The sequence below is a fragment of the Scyliorhinus canicula genome, chromosome 7, assembly GCF_902713615.1.
Source record: "Scyliorhinus canicula chromosome 7, sScyCan1.1, whole genome shotgun sequence".
NCBI classification, from domain to species: domain Eukaryota; kingdom Metazoa; phylum Chordata; class Chondrichthyes; order Carcharhiniformes; family Scyliorhinidae; genus Scyliorhinus; species Scyliorhinus canicula.
This window is the reverse complement of record NC_052152.1, coordinates 146,717,432-146,737,733: the sequence shown is the minus strand read 5'-3', so window position 1 is coordinate 146,737,733 and position 20,302 is coordinate 146,717,432. Positions and strand designations below refer to the sequence as shown.

Sequence of the window (20,302 nt, the reverse complement as noted above, 5' to 3'; positions counted from 1 at the left end):
GCCTGTGACCAGCGGTGTGCCTCAGGGATCGGTGCTGGGCCCACTGTTATATATATTAATGATTTGGATGAGAATGTACGAGGCATGGTTAGTAAGTTTGCAGATGACACCAAGATTGGTGGCATAGTGTATAGTGAAGAAGGTTATACAAGACTGCAACAGCATCTTGCCCAATAGGGCCAGTGGGCCGAGGAATGGCAGATGGAGTTTAATTTGGATAAATGTAAGGTGATGCATTTTGGCATTTCAAATCAGGGCAGGACCTACTACTCAGTTAATGGAAGGGAGTTGAGGAGAGCTACAGAACAGAGAGATCAAGGGGTACAGGTTCATAGCTCCTTGAAGGTGGAGTCGCAGGTAGACAGGATGGTGAAGAAGGCATTCAGCATGCCAGCTTTTATTGGTCAGAATATTGAATACAGGAGTTGGGATGACTTGTTGAAGTTGTACGAGACATTGGTAAGACCATACATGGAATACTGTGTTCAGTTCTGGTCACCGTATTATAGTGTTGCCTTTTCTTCTTTCACTCTTTTACTCTGTCCTTTCTGTGGCTCTGTTCCAATTATGGCAGTGAGTTTGCTTTCTATGGTATCTGTATTCTAATGCTTAAGAGTCACCAAGGAGCAAATGATACCACCACAAGGTTCAACCGGCTATCGATCAAAGAGCCAAACACCAGTTAGTTAGTTCAAGGTCAAGGGTACTTTATTTACACACAATTAGTCATGCAACATAAACACTACTAGTTAAATACGCCTATCGACTAAGACAACCTGTACTTAACTTCGGGCACCTGGCTTAGGTCAGAGAAACAGTGGCCGCTGTTCGATTCTGGATCTATCGAGTCCAAAGGAGTAACTGCTGCTCAGCTAGGCTCATCCATCTGGTGGCAAGCGTTGAACTTAGACTTGCTTCTGGTGTTGCTGCAATTGGAGATGGCCGTGACCAGGATACCAGGTCCAAGAGAGGACGAACATGTGGTGAACTCTTCTTCTTATACTTGGGGGATTTCGTGCACTTTCAGTTTGGGCACAACTAATTGGGTGATCCCTAATCACTCCATTCGACTCCTAACCAATAAGTGGGCGGGGATCTGGATGGTCACTGACCCTGTTGTTTGACTTTCCCTTGAACAGGGAGTGGCGCCGAAATGTCTGGTACTGTACCGGTCCCTCAAGGTTTACCAGTCCTTTGTTTTGATGAAAATGGGCCAACAAATGCTAATCAGCTCCATTAAAATACTAATTGGTCAGAGTTTCGATACCGTCTGGACTTCTTGCTTGCAAATATGCAATTCAGGCTCTGAGCCTGCCTGAGACTTGGCTTGTCCATTTTACCCGCTAGGCTTTGCGAGTTTCTCTGTACCTAGTTGTAAGTGGCCATCCCAGATGGCTACAATAGGAAGGATATTGTTAAACTATAAAGAGTGCAGAAGAGATTTACAAAGATGCTACCAGGACTTGGTGGTCTGAGTTATAAGGAGAGGCTGGATAAGCCGAGACATTTTTCCCTGGAGCATAGGAGGCGTAGGGGTAATCTTATAAAGGTCTATAAAATAACAAGGAGCATGGATTAGGTAGATAGTCAACATCTTTCCCCAAAAGGTAGTGGAGTTGAGAACTAGAGGGCATAGGTTTACGGTGAGAGATACAAAAGAGACCGGAGGGAAAATTATTTTCACAGAAGAGGGTGGCAAGCATCTGGAACGGGCTGCCAGAGGCAGTGGTAGAGGCAGGTACAATGTTTTCTTTTAAAAAACGGTTAGATAGTTACATGGGCAGGGTGGGTACAGAGGGACATGGGCCAAATGCAGGCAAGTGGGACTAGCTTAGTGATAGAAACTGGGCAGCATGGACAAGCTGGGCCGAAGGGCTTGTTTCCATGCTATAAACATCTATGACTCTAAGTGGACAACTGTACCACATTATGTGTCATCTGTGAAATTTTTCCCCATCACTTAATCCATTTACATCCTTTTGCAGACTCTTCTCACAACTTGCTTTCTGACCTACTGTATCTTTGTATCATCAGCAAATTTGGCTACAACAGTCAGTCCCTTCATCTCATCCAAGCAAATAAATATTGATGTTAATTGTTGAAGCCACAGCACTCCTAGTTAGTCTGCCAATCTGAAAATAATTCATTTATCCTTGCTCTCTATTTCCTGTTAGTTAGCCAATCCTCTGTCCATGCTAAAAATCACCCTCAATACCATAAGCCCTGATCTTGTGCAGTAACATTTTACTGCATCTTATCAACCACCTTTCTGAAATCCAAATAACCATGTCCACTTGTATCCCTTTATCCACCTTGCTTGTTACATTATCAAAGAAATCTCAATTAATTTGTCAAACACTATTTCCTTTTCACTAAACCAGCTGACTTTGCATGATTATGTTACAATTTTGTAAATCTCCTGCTACTGCCTCCTTAATAACGGATTCTAGCATTTTCCCAATGACAGATGTTAGACTAACGGACTTAATGTCCTGCTCTGCGTCTCCCTCCTTTCTTGAATAAAGGTGTTACATTTTCATTTTTCCAATCCACCAGAACTTTGCAATAATTTCGGGAATTCTGGAAGTTCAGAAACCATGAATCCACTATCCTTGCAGTCACTTATTTTAAAACTGTAGCAGGTGTCCAAAAACCAGTCAGCCTTTAGGTCCATTAGTTTTTATAGTACTTGATTTTGATCTAAGTTCCTCCCTCCCTTTTGCCTTATGGTTTTCTACAATTCTTGGGATGCTTTTTGTGTCTTCTACTTTGAAGACAGGGATAGAATACTTGATCAAAGTCTCTGCCATCTCCTGTTTCCCATTAATTCCCCAGTCTCATCGACAAAGAGACCAACATTCATTTTCGCTACTCTTTTTATACACTTGCAGATGTTCGCCCATTTTTGTATTTCTTGCTAGTTTTATCTTGTTCGCTCTAATTTCCACCTACCCTGCACATCTTTGGGTTGTGGGGGTGAGACCCATGTAGACATGGGGAGAATATGCAACTCCACATAGTCAGTGACACAAGGCCGATGTAACCCCGGGTTCTCAGTGCCATGGGCAGCAGTGCTAGCGATTGTGCTACCATGCCCCTCTAATTTCTCCCATTATTTTTAGTCAACCTTTGCTGATTTCTAAAATGTTCCCAATCTTCTGGGAAGATTGTTGAAGCATTGTACACCTTTGCTTCCAATTTGATAGCATCCTTAATTGACTTAGTTAGGCACTGATGGTGGATCTTTTGCATAGAGCCTTTCTTTCTCAATGGAATATCTTTGATGAGAGTTATGAAATAGCTCCTTAAATGTGTGCCAATGCTTCTCTATCATCTTACCCTGTTAACCTATTTTCCCATTCCACTTTAGCCAAGTCTGTCTATACACCCTTATAATTTTCTTTAAGTCTACGACTCAGTTTCAGACCCAAATTTCTTACTCTCAAAATGAATGTCAAATTATATTATGTTCTGATTATTCTTATCAGAAGATCCTTCACCATAAGAGCATTAAATAATCCACTCATTTCACATTGCCAGGTCTAAAATAGCCCTTTTCCTGGTTAGTTCCAGAATATATTCTAAGAACACCAAATACACTTTTGAGTTCATCCTCCAGGCCTCCTTTGCCAAACGGATGTGTTCAATCTATATGAAGAATAAAATCACCGAGTTATTACAAACGCCCATAAATTCTTGCCTTACACTCTGTCCTACAGTGTAGTGACTGTCACAGGACTCACATCTGAGATTTATTTCCTTTGCTATTTCTTATCTTCATCCACACATGCTCTACATTTTGATTCTTCTGTAGCCATCTGGGATGGCCACGTCCCGATTACAAAATGGACACTTTGCAAAGAATGCAGGGAAAATGGACAATGCTGCGAAAGCAAGCAAGTGCAAGGTTTGTCTGTTGATTGGAACTGTAGCTCCCAGACAAGACCGATACTGCAAAGCCATTACCATACTAATGAGCCATCTCCGGGGACAAAAGAGTAACATTTAGGTAAACGATACTAAGGACGGCGCCAGAGGAGACTAGAACAAAGCAGGCCAGCGGCCACCTAGGACACGCCCAGCAATCAGGGCACCCACCCCTTTGTTGGAGGAAATCGATAGGAACGATCAAGAAATGGTCCAATTAATTGGGGCCAAGTTCAAGGCCCGCCCAAAAGCGCGTGAAGCCTCCCGAGAGAGAATCGCTCTCTTGGTCTTGGCTCTCAGTGAGGAGAGACCTGCCTAGCAGCTGCACCAGAAGTCAGTCCAAAGTCAACGCATGCTACGAGACAGACGCTCCTAGCTACTATTCCGTACCAGCTCAACCCCAGCAGCCTCAGAACCGGACAAAGGCCATTGTTCCTCTGTGGGCCAGAGTGGGCACCCGAAGCTAAGTATAGGCTTTAGTAGTAGTGATAGTTTAGTTGGTAGTTTTGTACATGAGCATATTTGACTGCGTGTGTAAATAAATGAGCATTGATTTCGAACTTACTAACTGGTGTATCGAGTCTTTGATCAGTATTCGGTTTTGAACTTTGTGGGGTATCGAAAGATACCCGGTGACTCTTGAGCAAACGTAATTAGAATTAAGGAAGGCGACCATATTAACCGCCATAAACAGAGCCAATTAAAGAGAGAACACAACGAGCAACACTTCAAACCAAGATAATTTCTCACACCTACAGTGATGTCATCCTTTCTTAACAGAGCTATCCAACCATTTTCCTTTCTTTCTGCCCTTGCAAAACATCAAGTATCTTCAGGTATTCACATGGCAGTCGTGGTCCCTTTACAACAAAGTCTCTTTAATGGCTGTCATCCTCATTTATTTCTATCTGTGCTAGCCATTTTTTAAAAGATATACTGAAAGTAAGCGTGCAGGTACAGCAGGCAGTAAAGAAGGCAAATGGTATGCTGGCCTTCATAACGAGAGGACGAGTACAGGAATAGGGATGTTTTACTGCAATTATATAAGGCATTGGTGAGGCCACACTTGGAGTATTGTGACGGTTTACCAAGCTGATTTCTGGGATGGCAGAACTGTCATATGAGAAGAGACAAAGTTGGTTAGGATTATATTAATTTGAGTTCAGAAGAGTGAATGGGTGGGGGTCTCATAGAAACTTACAAAATTCTAGCAGGACTTTCAGGGTAGATTCAGAAAGCATGTTCCTGATGGTGGGGAGTCCAGAACTAGGGGTCATAATTTGTGGAGAAATTTCTTCACCCAGAGGGTGGTGAACCTGCAAAATTCACTACCACAAAAAGTAGCCGAAGCCAAAATGTTGAGACATTTCAAGAAGGAATTAGATATAGCTCTGAGGGCTAAAGGAATCAAGGGATATGGGGGGAGGGGTGGTAAAAGATCAGGGTATTGAACTTGATGATCAGCCATGATCATAATGAATGGTAAAGCAGGCTCGAAGGGCCAAATGGTCTCCTCATGCTTCTATTTTCTATGTATGTTTCACAGGGTTTGTATTTCAACAGCAAGGCGAGCATTTATTACCCACCCTAATTGCCCTAGAGGGTGGTGGTGAACTGCTTCATTGTATCACTGCAAACTATGTGGCGACAGTGCAGCGGCAGCATTTAGAAAGAGAATTCCAGGATTTTGACCGAGCGACAGTGACAGGATGGCAATATAATTACTATTCAAGGTCATTGAGCGAGCAGCTTGGAGGAAAATTTCCAGATGGTTGTACTCCTGTGCATCGACTACCCTTGACCTTCTTGGCGGTAGACATTCTGAATTTCGGAGGCAGTCGAGGGGGCCTTGGTGAGCTGTTGCACTGGATCTTGTATATGGTACACATTACTGTCGTTGTGCTTCGGTAGTAGGAGTCAACATTGGAGGTGGTGAATGCGGCGCCAATTAGGCAGGCTGCGTTATCCTAGATCCCAAGTGTTATTGGAGCCGCACTCAAATGAGGTAAGTGGAGAATATTCCATCACACTCATGACTTGTGCCTTGTAGATGGTTGAAAGACTTTTGGGAGTCCAGAGGGCAGTTATCTGAGGAGTCACGAATGATGAGTTCAGTGATCAGTGAACGTCCCCACTTCTGACTTATGATGGATGGAAGGAAAGTCATTGATGAAGCAGCTGAAGATTATTAGGCCTAGGCCACCGCCATGAGGATTTCCTGGAGTTATGGCCTGGGACACCACCTTCCTTTGCGCTATGTATGACTCTAACTAGTAGAAAGTTTCTCCTGCCGCAATTCCCATGAACTGCATTTTTGCTCGGGCTCCTTGATCCCACACTTGGTCAAATGCTGTCTTGATGTCAAGGGCAGCGACTCAGATATCACTTTGCATCCATCTTTGGACGAAAGTTGTAATGAGGTCAGGTGCTGAGTACCCCTGACGGAAGCCAAACTGAGCTTCAGAAAGCGGGTTATAGTTCAATAAAGTCGATGTAACCTTTTGTTGATTATTGAGAGTAAGTTAATAAGGTGCTAATTGGCTGGACTGAATTTGTTCTGATTTTTGTGGACAGTACATACCTGGGCAATTTTCCACATTGTCGGGTAGATGGCAGTGTTGTGGCTATACTGCAACAGCTTGACTCAGGGGACAGCTTGGTCTAGAGAACAAGCCCGCAGCACGACAGCTGGGATATTATCAGGGCCTATAGTTTCAGTGGCTTTAGCCTTTTCTTGATGATGTAAGAATCCTCCTCTTTAAACCTTGATTTCCCTGTATATCCTCTTTATGTTATGTTATTTTGGCTTTTAGAATTTTTGCACCTGGGTAATTACTAGGACTGTCACCTTTAATATTGGCTTCACCTTTCATTTACAAAAAATTGGGATCCAGCAGGATATGCTGACATTGGTGATGATGCCTCTTGATGGACTTGGCTGGCAGCCAATAAGCTGTTTAGATTTTTCCAGACTGACGTTTGTTTTCAGTTTTCGTTTTGATCAAGCAGCTAAATGGCCACAGCTCTGATATCTCTCTAAAGACCTGAAGAAAAGGCATTTTCTCTCTGCATAGCCTGTGAGACCTGAAGGAAAATCCAGTCCAGCACCAGAAGGGTGGGTCGTTTGAAAAACAGTTTTTTTTAACTCTCACGTGGAGACCTCTATAGTCTTATCTTAGTGAGGCTGATAATTAATCTGGAGGTGGGGGCAAGTCAGAATTAAACGGATCTCAGATGGATCTTCTTTGTGAAGGCCCAGGTTAATACAACTTAAAGTGACGGACTCCTCAGAAGGGATCTCACAGCCTGAGAGTCCTGCCTGAATGTACCTGCCAGAAGAACTTTGTTAGCAATCTACCTGCTAGTTGCAGCATTCCGCGTCCTGGGAAGATAGTCAGCGACAATTATTTCAATATAAGCAACAAGGACATGGATCTCTCTTTCTTCCATTTTAATCCCTATCATTTTACCCCTTTCCCTTGTGTACATAGATAGAGGGTGGGATGGAAAAAAGGGGGTAGTAATAGATTAGCTGGCCGCTATTCTATGATAATCTTCAAGTCTTATCTCTATCGTTGTTACAAATAAACAGTGGTTTGTGTGTTTCACTTACAAATCTGGTGCCTGAAAGTCTTAGGAGCAGTCAAGGGTCAAAGATCTCAGAAACTATAAACAAATTATTGGTTAATTCACTTAATAACTTCCCAAACAGCATCCAGAAGAAATATCTTTTAACAGAAGCACAGTAGGTCTACATTCACTACTGAAAACATTTATAATTCTAAATTCACCAAATGATCAAGAGATAGTCTTTTCATGACAGTACACCTGCTCTGTCTGTCTTCAGCTCCAACACTGAAAATGAAACGAAAAAACACCCTGCAGCAAATAGCCTAAAACGAAAGTAAAACGCTGACAGACAGCACAGCTCCACTCGCACTCTGCCATCACTAATAAACACCCATTTCTTAAAGGTACATTTCTTAAAAACCAATTTCTTAAAGGTACTCTCACATGACCACTCCCCCAAGAAAAAAAAATTAACCATCAACTTCAAGATGGTTTCATTTTTCACCTTTTCACCATTCTTTAAGAAATGCACACAGTAAATATACCTTTTTGTTTCAATTACCAACACACGCAAACAGTTATAATAATATAGTTCATTTTTTTTTCATTCTTCCTCCAACTGAAACTGCTTCCATTCATCACATTCTCGTCCTGCCACATGTACTATTTATAAATGAAATGGCTGAAACAATAAACTCCAGCGAAACAGCCTTGCATTGATATTCCGGAATCGCTCCAAATACATCAACGGATTATGATCAGTATATATAACGGTGTCAGGCAGATTGCTGGTCACATAAATGTGTAAATGTTGCAAAGCCAGCACCAAACACAGTTTCCTTCTCAATCGTAGAATACATTTTATGGTGAAAATTCAATTTCTTTGAAAAATAACCAGTAGGCCGCTCTGGCCCTTCGTCGTCGTCTTGTAGAAGCACCGCACCTACACCCACATCACTCGCATTAACCGTCACTTTCAATGGTTTCATATAATTGGGATGGCTAACACAGGAACAGTGGTTAACACAGCCTTCAGGCCATCAAATGTCTGATGACACTCCGTTGTCCAGTGGAATTTGCTACGCTTCTTGAGCAAGTCCGTCAGTGGAGCGATCACATTGCTAACATTGGCTACAACTTTCTGGTAAAATCCACTCATTCCATGAAATCGCATTTTTTCCGTTGTGTCGTGGGTATTGGAAACTCCCCAATAACTTTTGTTTTCACATCCCGTGGGACCATTCGACCCTGTCCGATTGTATGGCCAAGGAAAGTGCCTTGGGCCTTTCCAAATTCACATTTGGCTAGGTTTATCACCAAAACCGCCTCCTGAAGCCGATCAGATAACTCCATCAGATGTTTCAAATGTTCTTTCCATAACTGGCTTAAAATTACCAGATCATGGATGTATATCGCACAATTGGGTAATCCTGAAACAACTGTTAGTTAACCGTTGAAATATGGCTGGTGCATTTTTCATGCCAAAAGGCGCAACTTTGAATTGGTACATACCATCTGGAGTCACAAAAGCTGAAATTTCCTTCACCCTGTCAGATAAAGGTACCTGCAGTAACCTTTAAGTAAATCCAGTTTCGAAATAAAAGCTGATTGTCCCACTTTCTCAATGCAATCCTCCAAACGTGGGATAGGATAAGAATCCGTTCTTGGAACTGCATTAACCTTTCTATAGTCCACACACAACCGTTGGGTACCGTCTGGTTTAGGTACCATCACTATGGGTGAGCTCCATTGGCTGCAAGCCACTTCAATTATGCCATTTTTAAGCAAACTCTCAATCTCTTTGTCAACCTGTGCCAATTTTAAAGGGTTAAGTCTGTATGGATGTTGTTTGATTGGAACAGCATTTCCCACATCTACATGTATACCCATTTTAATACTTCCCAATTTATCTCAACGATCTTGACCATGTGATATCAATAATTCTTTCAGGTCAGTCCGTTTTTCCTCTGGAAGGTAATTCAACAATGTATCCCAATTTTTAAGAACATCCTCGTTTTTCAATTTAATTTGAGGTATGTCAAATTCCAAGTCATCTGGATTTGGTTTGTCACTGTGTTGGAATCATTAAAACCTCCTCCTTTTTCTCTCCTTCCCTTTCAAAGTACCTTTTAAGCATATTCACATGACACAATCGATGAGTCTTCCTTCTATCTGGTGTTTTTACCACATAATTCATCTCACTTAATTTCCTTTCAATCTGATTAGGTCCACAAAACCTTGCCTTTAAAGGTTCACCTGCCACTGGTAACAATACCAAAACTATCTCCACTGGCAAAACTACGAACTTTGGATTTCTTGTCCGCTACCCATTTCATCACATTTTGTTCAACTTTTAAATGTTGTCTAGCCAATTCCCCTTCTCTATTTAATCATTCCCTAAAATTTGACATGTAATCCAATAATGTAATTTCCGATTTCTCACTCATCAATTTTTCCTTAATCAATTTAAGTGGTACTCTTACCTCATGACCAAAGAATAGTTCAAAAGGACTAAATTTGGTTGACTCATTAGGTGCATTCATAATTGCAAACAGTACAAATGGAATTCCTTTATCCCTATCCCTTGGATAATATTGACAATAAGCCCTCAGGTTTTATTCCTAAGGTATCCATAACTTCTTTGAATAACCTTGAGGTAAATTTGATCCTTGATCCAATTGTATTTCTGTGGGTCGTCCATATCTAGTAAAGAATTTAAGTAACTCCTCCACAATATTTTTAGCTGTAATATTACGTACTGGAATGGCCTCTGGAAACCTAGTCGACACATCCATTATAATCAAACGATATTGATTCCCACTTTAGTTTTAGGAAACGGTCCTATGCAATCAAGTAGGACCCGCGTAAAAGGTTCCTCAAATGCTGGAATGGGTATTACGGCAGTTGGTTTTATCACTGCTTGAGGTTTCCCTATCACTTGACATGTGTGACATGATTGACAAAATTTAACTACATCTTTATGTAGTCCAGGCTAATAAAAATGTTTTTGGATTTTACCTTGAATTTTCCTTATTCCCAAATGACCTCCCACTGGTACCTCATGTGCAACTTGCAACACCTTCTTTCTATACCGTACCAGCAATGCTACTTGATGAACTTCTGCCCACTTTTCATCCACCTGCATATGTAAAGGTCTCCATTTCCTCATCAAGACATCACTTTTACAGTAATACTCTGGAATACACTCAGATTCCTCTTCCGTATATGCTTTCTGATACATCGGTTTTATTTCTATATATTTCTGTTGTAACTCTGCCAATATTCCTGAACTATAAATATCTGCCACATCCCCCACTTGTTCTTGTTCTTTTTCAACCATCTGATCAAAAATCATTTCTGATAATTGCACTTCAACTTCATCTTCACGCTTTGATTTCTCCGCTTGCCTTCACCTGTGACTTTGCGACCTTGTTACTACACAATCTGGAAAAATCCCAGGATATTCGTCCTTCAACACTTCAGTCGTCTGATTTTGCACTGGCTTGTCAACCGCCGTAGGTATCACTCCCACCTGCGATCCAGCGATATCATTACCCAAGGTAAACTGTATTCCTGGACAAGATAGTTTCTCTATTACTCCTACTACCACTACACCACTCTTCACTGGACTTTCCAACCTTACCTTATATAATGGAATGCTACTCCTCTCACCCTGAATTCCACATATTACCACCTTCTCTGGCAACATTCTTCCCAAACTACAAATTCCTCATCTCTTACCATTAAAGATTGACTAGCTCCCGTATCTCTTAAAATTGTGACTTCTTTCCCTGCTCCTCCTGATACACGAGTAAACTTTACCCACACAACTAAATTCTTTAAAGAGATCTGCCACCTTCTAATCAATCACCTCTTGATCAGGCTGTACAATCTTTTGCACCTCGTTCGCTTCGCTTGGGCTTTCCTTTACCACTTAAACAAACCCCACTGTCTTATCCTGTTTTATAACATCAGCCTTTCAAGTGCTTTTCTTCAACCACCAACACTGTGACTTTACATGGCCTAGTTTATTACAGTGAAAACATTTGAAACTTTTCATGTATCTTCCACCCTCCTGGGATTTCTTTTTTTAGTCTGAGATACACTCTCCTTATTATCTCCCATCAGATCATAAGAACATAAGAACTAGGAGCAGGAGTAGGCCATCTGGCCCCTCGAGCCTGCTCCGCCATTCAATGAGATCATGGCTGATCTTTTGTGGACTCAGCTCCACTTTCCGGCCCGAACACCATAACCCTTAATCCCTTTATTCTTCAAAAAACTATCTATCTTTACCTTAAAAACATGTAATGAAGGAGCCTCAACTGCTTCACTGGGCAAGGAATTCCATAGATTCACAACCCTTTGGGTGAAGAAGTTCCTCCTAAACTCAGTCCTAAATCTACTTCCCCTTATTTTGAGGTTATGTCCCCTAGTTCTGCTTTCACCCGCCAGTGGAAACAACCTGCCCGCATCTATCCTATCTATTCCCTTCATAATTTTAAATGTTTCTATAAGATCCCCCCTCATCCTTCTAAATTCCAACGAGGACAGTCCCAGTCTACTCAACCTCTCCTCATAATCCAACCCCTTCAGCTCTGGGATTAACCTATTGATCACCTTTACCTTTAACACTTGAGTATTTCACATGTCCCCAGTTTCTATCCCTCACAGGCTGAAACTGATGTCGGAAACCAAGCTTTGATTTATGAACTGATTCATAATGATCTGCCATTTCTGCTGCTCACCTCACAGTTTTAATCCTCTGTTCTTCCACATGAGTTCTCACTACATCAGGAATTGAATTTTTAATCTCCTCCAAAAGTATAATTTCTCAGAACTTCATACGTTTGTCTATTTTCAAAGCCCTTATCCGTCTATCAAAGTTACTCTGTTTGATCGTTTCAAACTCCATGTATGTTTGACCAAATTCTTTCCTTAAATTTCTAAACCTTTGTCTGTAGGCTTCAGGCACTACTTCATATGCACCTAAGATGCATTTTTTCACCTCCGCATACGTCCCAGATACCTCCTCCGGTAGTGATGCAACCACCTCACCAGCTCTACCTATCAGCTTTGTTTGAATCAGTAATACCCACATGTCCTGTGGCCATTTCATTTGTTTAGCTACATTCTCAAATAAAATGAAAAATACTTCTACATCCTTCTCATCAAACCTTGGCAATGCTTGGACACACTTAAATAGATTCCCACCAAGCCTTCGTATTTGATGCTCTTTCTCACTGTCCTCATCACTGTCATCCAACTGTACGTTTCCCATTATGTCTGCCAATTTTAATTGACTATTATGTTTCATAGCCATTTTCCGAAGTTCATACTCTCTCTTTATCTTTTTCCCTGTGTTGTATCTCCCTTTCTCTTCCTTTTTGTTCTGCTAGGGCTATTCTTTCTTTTCTCCTTTCTTCTCTCTCCTTTTCTTTTTCCTCTCTCTCGCTTTCGTATTCAAGCTGCTTTAATTCTCTCATGTTCCATTTGTTTAAGCTGTAACTGAGTTTTTGCCATTTCCAATGAGTCAAACTGTATCTCAGGCAACTTTAGATGCTTAGCCACCGCCATAATTATCTCATTTTTTCACATTTTGTCAGGTAATGTTAACTGCAATGTTTTTGCCAAATCTAAAAGTCTGCTTTGTCTCTGTCCGTAAGGTACTGCGTGTGACCGTCTCCACCACCAAAAACTTCAGAGCCTCTGAAAGAGCCATTGTCCAAAACAGACTCCCTACTTAAACTAAAATATCACACCTGAAAAGCAATCATAATATGCTCACCCCTCACTGTCTTTAAGTTCACTAAGCCAATCCAATAGATAGACTTTTATCCCCCTCGAGCGCCCAATTTGTTATGCGCCAGGGTTTAGAGAACCCCGACAAGTATCATGGAGTTCACCTGACCCACAACTTTTTAATAGATTGTGGTATGGGGAGCACACAGCCCACTCTACAGGTGTGGTACAGCAGAAATGAAAAAATATTTTTTGAAACAAAACAATGTTTATTCTATGAACTCAAGTTAACCTTTTTAAAACATAGTGAACATCTTAGCAACCATTAATTCAAATACAATCCCAAAAGAATACAACACTAAGTAATGCTTAATAATGTTCCAAACAACTTCCAGAAGACAGAAGAAACACCTTTTAACAGAAGCACATTAGGTTTAAATTCACTACTGAAAACATTTATAATTCCGAATTCACCAAATGATCAAGAGATAGTCTTTTCATGGCAGAGAGATCAACAGTACACCTGCTCTGTCTGTCTTCAGCTCCAACACTGAAAACAAAACTAAAAAACACTCTGCAGCAAACAGCCTAAAACGAAAGTAAAAAGCGGAGACATCCCAGCTCCACCCACACTCTGACATCACTAATAAACACCCACTTCTTAAAGGTACATTTGTTAAACACCCATTTCTTAAAGGTTCTCTCACATGACAGAAGACCTGTAATGCCCGGGACCACAAGAGGAGACAGAGATGGTTTGTCCAGTCCCTGCTTCTGGCTGAAAATGACAGCAAATGCTTCAGCCTCGCCTTTTTCACTGACGTGCTGAATCCTCCAACATTGAGATGGGGTACATTTGTGAAGCCATCGATCGCGACTCCATGTGGCAGGAGTTGTTCAGAGAAAGGTTTTAAGAAGAAACTTGAGAAAAAAAAGGGCAGACAGATTGAGTGGTTTAGGGAAGCTTAATAATAATAATCACTTATTGTCACAAGTAGGCTTCAACGTAGTTACTGTGAAAAGCCCCGAGTCGCCACATTCCAGCACTGTTGGGGAAGCTGGCTCTGTTCTCCATTACAAGCCAGCGATTTAGCCCACTGTGCTAAGAGGCAAGGCACCTGACGACAAGGTCGCCAATTCGGCAACTAAAACTGGATATGCTCAAGAGGCCAGAACTGGCACAGCCCAGAAAACTATTTGACAATACACTCTAAATCCTAACCACTCATTGTGTAAAATCATTTCTCCTTATCTCACCTCTAACTCCTCTGCCACCTTCTGGAAGGGGCAGGTTTACCACAGGGTTAAAGAACTGGCTTTTAAAGCAGACCAAGACAGGCCAGCAGCACGGTTCAATTCACGTACCAGCCTCCCCGAACAGGTGCTGGAACGGGGGGACTCAGGCTTTTCACAGTAACTTCATTTAAAGCCTACTTGTGACAATAAGCGATTTTCATTTTTCTGACGGGTAAGGAGGAATGGGCATGATCATAGGCTGCTTTCCCCTTTGAGGGGGAGATCTGACTGGTGGTGATTTAACCTTAGGTTCACCACACCTCAGGCGAGGGGCAAGGTTGAAAAGACGCCCTTTGTGAATGATCTCAGCCGGTGCAGAAATTAATCTCGCGCTGCTGGCCTTGCTCTGCATCACGAACCAGCTGCCTAGCCAAGTGAGCTCGACCAGCTGAACCGGGCAACAAATGCTGGCCTAGCCCGTGACACCCACATCCTGTGCAAGATTTTTTTTAAACTCCTTAAATCTGTGCCCTCTGATTATCAACTTTGACCATTCTCTTAATTACTTTTTGAGACCTTCCTTCTCGACTTCAAGGAGAACATGCCCAACTTCAGCACTTGACCATGTAACTATTGTCGCTCATCTCTGGCACCGAGTTAGTCCGAGTGTCCTCACCAAAGCCCTCACTTCCCTCTGAAATATGGTGCCCAGAACTGGACAGTTGCTGTGATCTCTTCGCCTGTCCATCATCAAGTCAAAGTTGTGCCAGAACAAAAAGTTGAAACCCATCCTGGTCAGTTTGCACCATAATTAATTCCAGCCTATCCTTGCTTACATAAGATGAACCCAGTGTGCAAATTTAATGACCTCCTCAACGCTGAGCCGAGTTTCAAGCCCAAATGGAGCTTGACAAGATCGCTGTTTTTCTACTTCCAAATCATCAGCCACTTAGATTCCTACCTCATCCTTCCTGAAATCCTCTTACCTGTACCCTCTGTGCTTAACATCTCAAATGCCTTTTGCATACGATCCTACTTTCTTGACTCAGAGAGTACAGTAGTCCCCCTTTATAACGCGGGTGTTGGGGTCCAAGACAGCCACCCGCGTTGTATCCGAGCCGCGGATATCCATGATGGGGGTTTTAAATTTATTTAAAAATCTATGCATGCGCTTCCCATTGTGAGTCTACGGGGGGGCGGGGGGCGGGGGGAGAGGTCAGACCCCCGTAGACTCACAATGGGAAGCGCTAGCATAGATTTTTAAATAAATTTAAAACCCCCATCGTGGATCCAATTAAAATTTCAGCGGCCGGCTCACTTTGATCCGGAGAAGGAAGCTGCTCTCACTGAAATCAGCCGGCCGCTGAAATTGATACTGCCGGCTGCTCTCTCCCTCCAATCCAACTTTTAAGTTTTAATGTTTCTGATTGGAGGGAGAGAGCAGCCGGCAGTGTCAATTTCTTTTTTTCCCTCCGGCTTGCCCCCTCTCCCCCCACATCCTCCAACTAGACCCCTCTCCCCCCACACCCTCCGACTCGCCCCCTCTCCCCCCCAACACCCTCCGGCTCGCCCCCTCTCCCCCCACACCCTCCGGCTCGCTCCCTCTCCCCCCACACCCTCCGGCTCGCCCCCTCTCCCCCCACACCCTCCGGCTCGCTCCCTCTCCCCCACACTCTCCTGCTCTCCCCCACAGCGTCCAGCTCACCCCCTCTCCCCCCACACCTTCCGGCTCGCTCCCTCTCCCCCACACCCTCCTGCTCTCCCCCACAGCGTCCAGCTCACCCCCTGTCCCCCCACACCCTCCGGCTCGCTCCCTCTCCCCCACACCCTCCTGCTCTCCCCCACAGCGTCCAGCTCGCCCCCTCTCCCCCCACACCTTCCGGCTCGCTCCCTCTCCCCCACACCCTCCTGCTCTCCCCCACAGCGTCCAGCTCGCCCCCTGTCCCCCCACACCCTCCGGCTCGCCCCCTCCCCACACCCTCCGGCTCGCCCCCTCTCCTCCCCCTCCCCTCCCCTCCCCCTCCTCTCCCCCTCTCCTCCCCCGTCCCCCAACACCCGTAGGGCCCCCCTCTCTCCCCCAACACCCGCAGGGCCCTCCTCTCTCCACCAACACCCGCAGGTCCACCCTCTCTCCCCCACACCCACAGGGGGGTCTCCCCCACACCCACAGGGGGGTCTCCCCCACACCCGCCCACCCCCCCCAACACCCGCCCCCCCACCTCTCCCCCCCCCCCAACACCCGCAGGGCCCCCCTCTCTCCCGCAACACCCGCAGGGCCCCCCTCTCTCCCGCAACACCCACAGGGGGGTCTCCCCCACACCCACAGGGGGGTCTCCCCCACACCCACAGGGGGGTCTCCCCCACACCCACAGGGGGGTCTCCCCCCACACCCGCCCTCCCCCCCCCCCAACACCCGCCCCCCCACCAACACCCGCAGGGCCCCCCTCTCTCCTCCACACCCACAGGGGGGTCTCCCCCACACCCACAGGGGGGTCTCCCCCACACCCGCCCCCCTCCTCTCCCCCCCCAACACCCGCCCCCCTCCTCTCCCCCCCCCCAACACCCGCCCACCTCCTCTCCCCCCCCAACACCCGCCCCCCTCCTCTCCCCCCCAACACCCGCAGGGCCCTCCTCTCTCCCCCAACACCCGCAGGGCCCTCCTCTCTCCCCCAACACCCGCAGGGCCCTCCTCTCTCCCCCAACACCCGCAGGGCCCTCCTCTCTCCCCCAACACCCGCAGGGCCCTCCTCTCTCCCCCAACACCCGCAGGTCCACCCTCTCTTCCCCACACCCCCAGGGGGGTCTTCCCCACACCCCCAGGGGGGTCTTCCCCACACCCCCAGGGGGGTCTTCCCCACACCCCCAGGGGGGTCTTCCCCACACCCCCAGGGGGGGTCTCCCCCAACACCTGCAGGTCCACCCTCTCTCCCCCACACCCCCAGGGGGCTCTCCCCCCCCCCTCCCCCCCACACCCCCCCCCCCCTCCCCCCACACCCGCCCCCCCTCCTCTTCCCCCCCCACACCCGCCCCCCCCCTCCTCCCCCACCCGCTCCCCCCCCCCACACCCCCCCCCCTCCTTCCCCCCCCCCAACACCCCCCCCCCCTCCTCTCCCCCCCCCCCAACCCCCCCCCCCCTCCTCTCCCCCCCCCCAACACCCCCCCCCCCTCCTCTCCCCCCCCAACACCCCCCCCCCCCCTCCTACCCCCCCCCCCCCCCACACCCGCCCCCCCTCCTCTCCCCCCCCCACACCCTCCCCCCCCTCCTCTCCCCCCCCAACACCCTCCCCCCCCCCCCCTCCCCCCCCCAACACCCGCCCCCCCCCTCCTCTCCCCCCCCCCCCAACACTCCGCCCCCCTCCTCTCCCCCCCCCTCCTCTCCCCCCCCCCCCAACACCCGCCCCCCCCCTCTCTCCCCCCCCCCCAACACTCGCCCCCCTCCTCTCCCCCCCCCCCAACACCCGCCACCCCCTCGGCAGTGTCAATTTCAGCAGCCGGCTGATTGTTTCAGTGAGAGCAGCTTCCCTCTCCGGATCAAAGTGAGCCGGCCGCTGAAATTGACACTGCCGGCTGCTCTCTCCCTCCAATCCAACTTTTAAGTTTTAATGTTTCTGATTGGAGGGAGAGAGCAGCCGGCAGTGTCAATTTCAGCAGCCGGCTCACTTTGATCCAGAGAGGGAAGCTGCTCTCACTGAAATAATCAGCCGGCTGCTGAAATTGACACAACTGACAGTTGGGGTCCATAAGCCCCCCCGCGGTATATCGCGATCCGCGGTATTGCGGAGCGCGGTATAACGGGGGACTACTGTAGTATGGGCGTGGAATGCCCTGCCTGCAACAGTAGTGGACTTGCCAACACTAAACGCATTCAAATGGTCATTGGATAGGCATATGGACGATAAGGGAATAGCGAAGAGGGACTTTAGAGGGGTTTCACAGGACGGCGCAACATCGAGGGCCGAAGGGCCTGTACTGCGCTGTAATGTTCTATGTTCTATATCAAAACTAATTTTAGACCAAAACTCACTCACAAGCTAGCACATTCTAAGCCATGTTCTCTCATCATAATAATAATCTTTATTAGTATCACAAGTCGGCTTACATTAACACTGCAATTAAGTTACACGCCAGACGCCAGCACCTGCTCAGGTACACAGAGGGAGAATTCAGAATGCCCAATTCACCTAACAAGCACGTCTTTCAGGTCTTGCGGGAGGAAACCCAAGCAGACACGGAGAGAACGTGCAGAGTCCGCAGACAGTGACACAAGCCAGGAATCGAACCAGGGTCCCTGGCGCTATGAAGCAACAGTACTAACCACTGTAATACCGTGCCCACCATTCATCCTGGACTCACCAATCCTTGTGTGTGCTCCTTGCAACTCCCTTCATGATCTCCCCCCACCCTACATCATACTCATGTCAGGATGACTACTGTGCATTCTTTCTCCTCCCTCTGTTCAACTGATGGTGTCAAAAGCTTTTGGCGACATTCTGGCACAGTGGTTAGCACTGCTGACTCACAGCACCAGGGACCCAGGTTTGATTCCAACCTTGGGTGTGTCTCGAGTTTGTACATTTGCCCTGTGTCTGCATGGATTACTTCCAGGTGCTCAGAGTATCCTGGAGTCCACAGATGTGTAGGTTAGGTGCAGCTATGGGATTACGAGGATAGGCGTGAGCCTAGGTAGGGTTCTCTATCAGAGGGTCAGTGCAGACTCGATGGGCCAAACAGCCTCCTTCTGCACTGTCAGGATTCTATGATTGTTTTGATGAAGCTACTTTTCGAAATTCTCCTCTTAACCACCCACTTTGGTCCACCTCAACCCCAACTTCAAAAGATCTCTTCTTAACTTTTGCTTCCCATCCGCCTGCCTGAACTCTTCTAACCCCGTTTAGGGGTGAAAAGCACCTTCGTGCGCTGTTCGGATGCGAGTTGTTTCAAAGGACTTGCCATCCTCAAATGACAATGATGAGGTTTAAAGAATACTCTTTCGTTATAAAGCTCCCCCCCTCCCCAGTGAGGGGGATATAATTATTGCTGCTGATTTATTCAGAACGGTCAACTCTAGAATAGACATGAACTCGAATTGGGGGGGGAGGAGGAGGAGGAGGGAAGCGTGTGTGTCCGTTCCCTTGCTACGCTGGTGATGCAGCCTCCACTCGAGGCCCAGGCTCTGCGGCCTAACCTCCACTCAACAGGGAGCGAGTGGAAAGCAGGCGGCCCGAACCGGTTGAGGCGGAACCGAGTAGGAGAAGAAGCTGATGCCGCCGCCTCCTCACCTGGTAGTTGAGTAACTCTCCCACATCCATATCACCGTCGTTGCCAAGAGAAGCAGAAACTCTCACGCTGATAAGTGATCGCGGCCACTCCGCCGTAAAACAGGAACAGCCCTGGCCACACTGCCGTATGTACGAAACTGTCGTAAAGAACGCCCCGCCCCGCCCCTCCAGCGGTCGTAAAGGCCCCAGGTGCAGGCAGCCAATCAATCCTCAGTCAGAAAAATGACCAAGGAACAAAGGAAAAAGGACATGGATCATGACGTGGGTTCTGGCAGCCTTACTGACTGATGAGAAGCCCATTGGAATCTCCTTGAAAAGGCAGATTTAGGGTCGGTTCCAGTGACCCTTTCAAACAACAGCAAATATTGGAATAACTGCTCAGCAGATCAGACACTGTCTGTGGAGATAAAAAAAAGAGCTAAAGTTTCAGACCGATTACTTTTACCACAAATGTTGAAAAAAGTTAAGAGATCTGACAGATTTTAAGCAACGCAGAGGTGGGGAAGAAAGGGAAAGAAAATATGGAAGATTCCTGATGAGGTGGAAGA

General features: G+C 46.3%; 1 protein-coding gene across 1 annotated transcript in view; it reads right to left on the bottom strand.

The window, feature by feature from the left end:
* The window catches only part of ctnnbl1 (catenin, beta like 1), a 220,712-nt gene extending 200,834 nt beyond the window's left edge, over nucleotides 1-19,878 (bottom strand). The window contains exon 1 of the mRNA XM_038803075.1: nucleotides 19,755-19,878. Coding sequence (XP_038659003.1) covers nucleotides 19,755-19,784 — 30 coding nt within the window. The 5' untranslated portion in view covers nucleotides 19,785-19,878. The remainder of the gene's footprint in view (nucleotides 1-19,754) is intronic.
* Nucleotides 19,879-20,302: the final 424 nt, after the last annotated feature.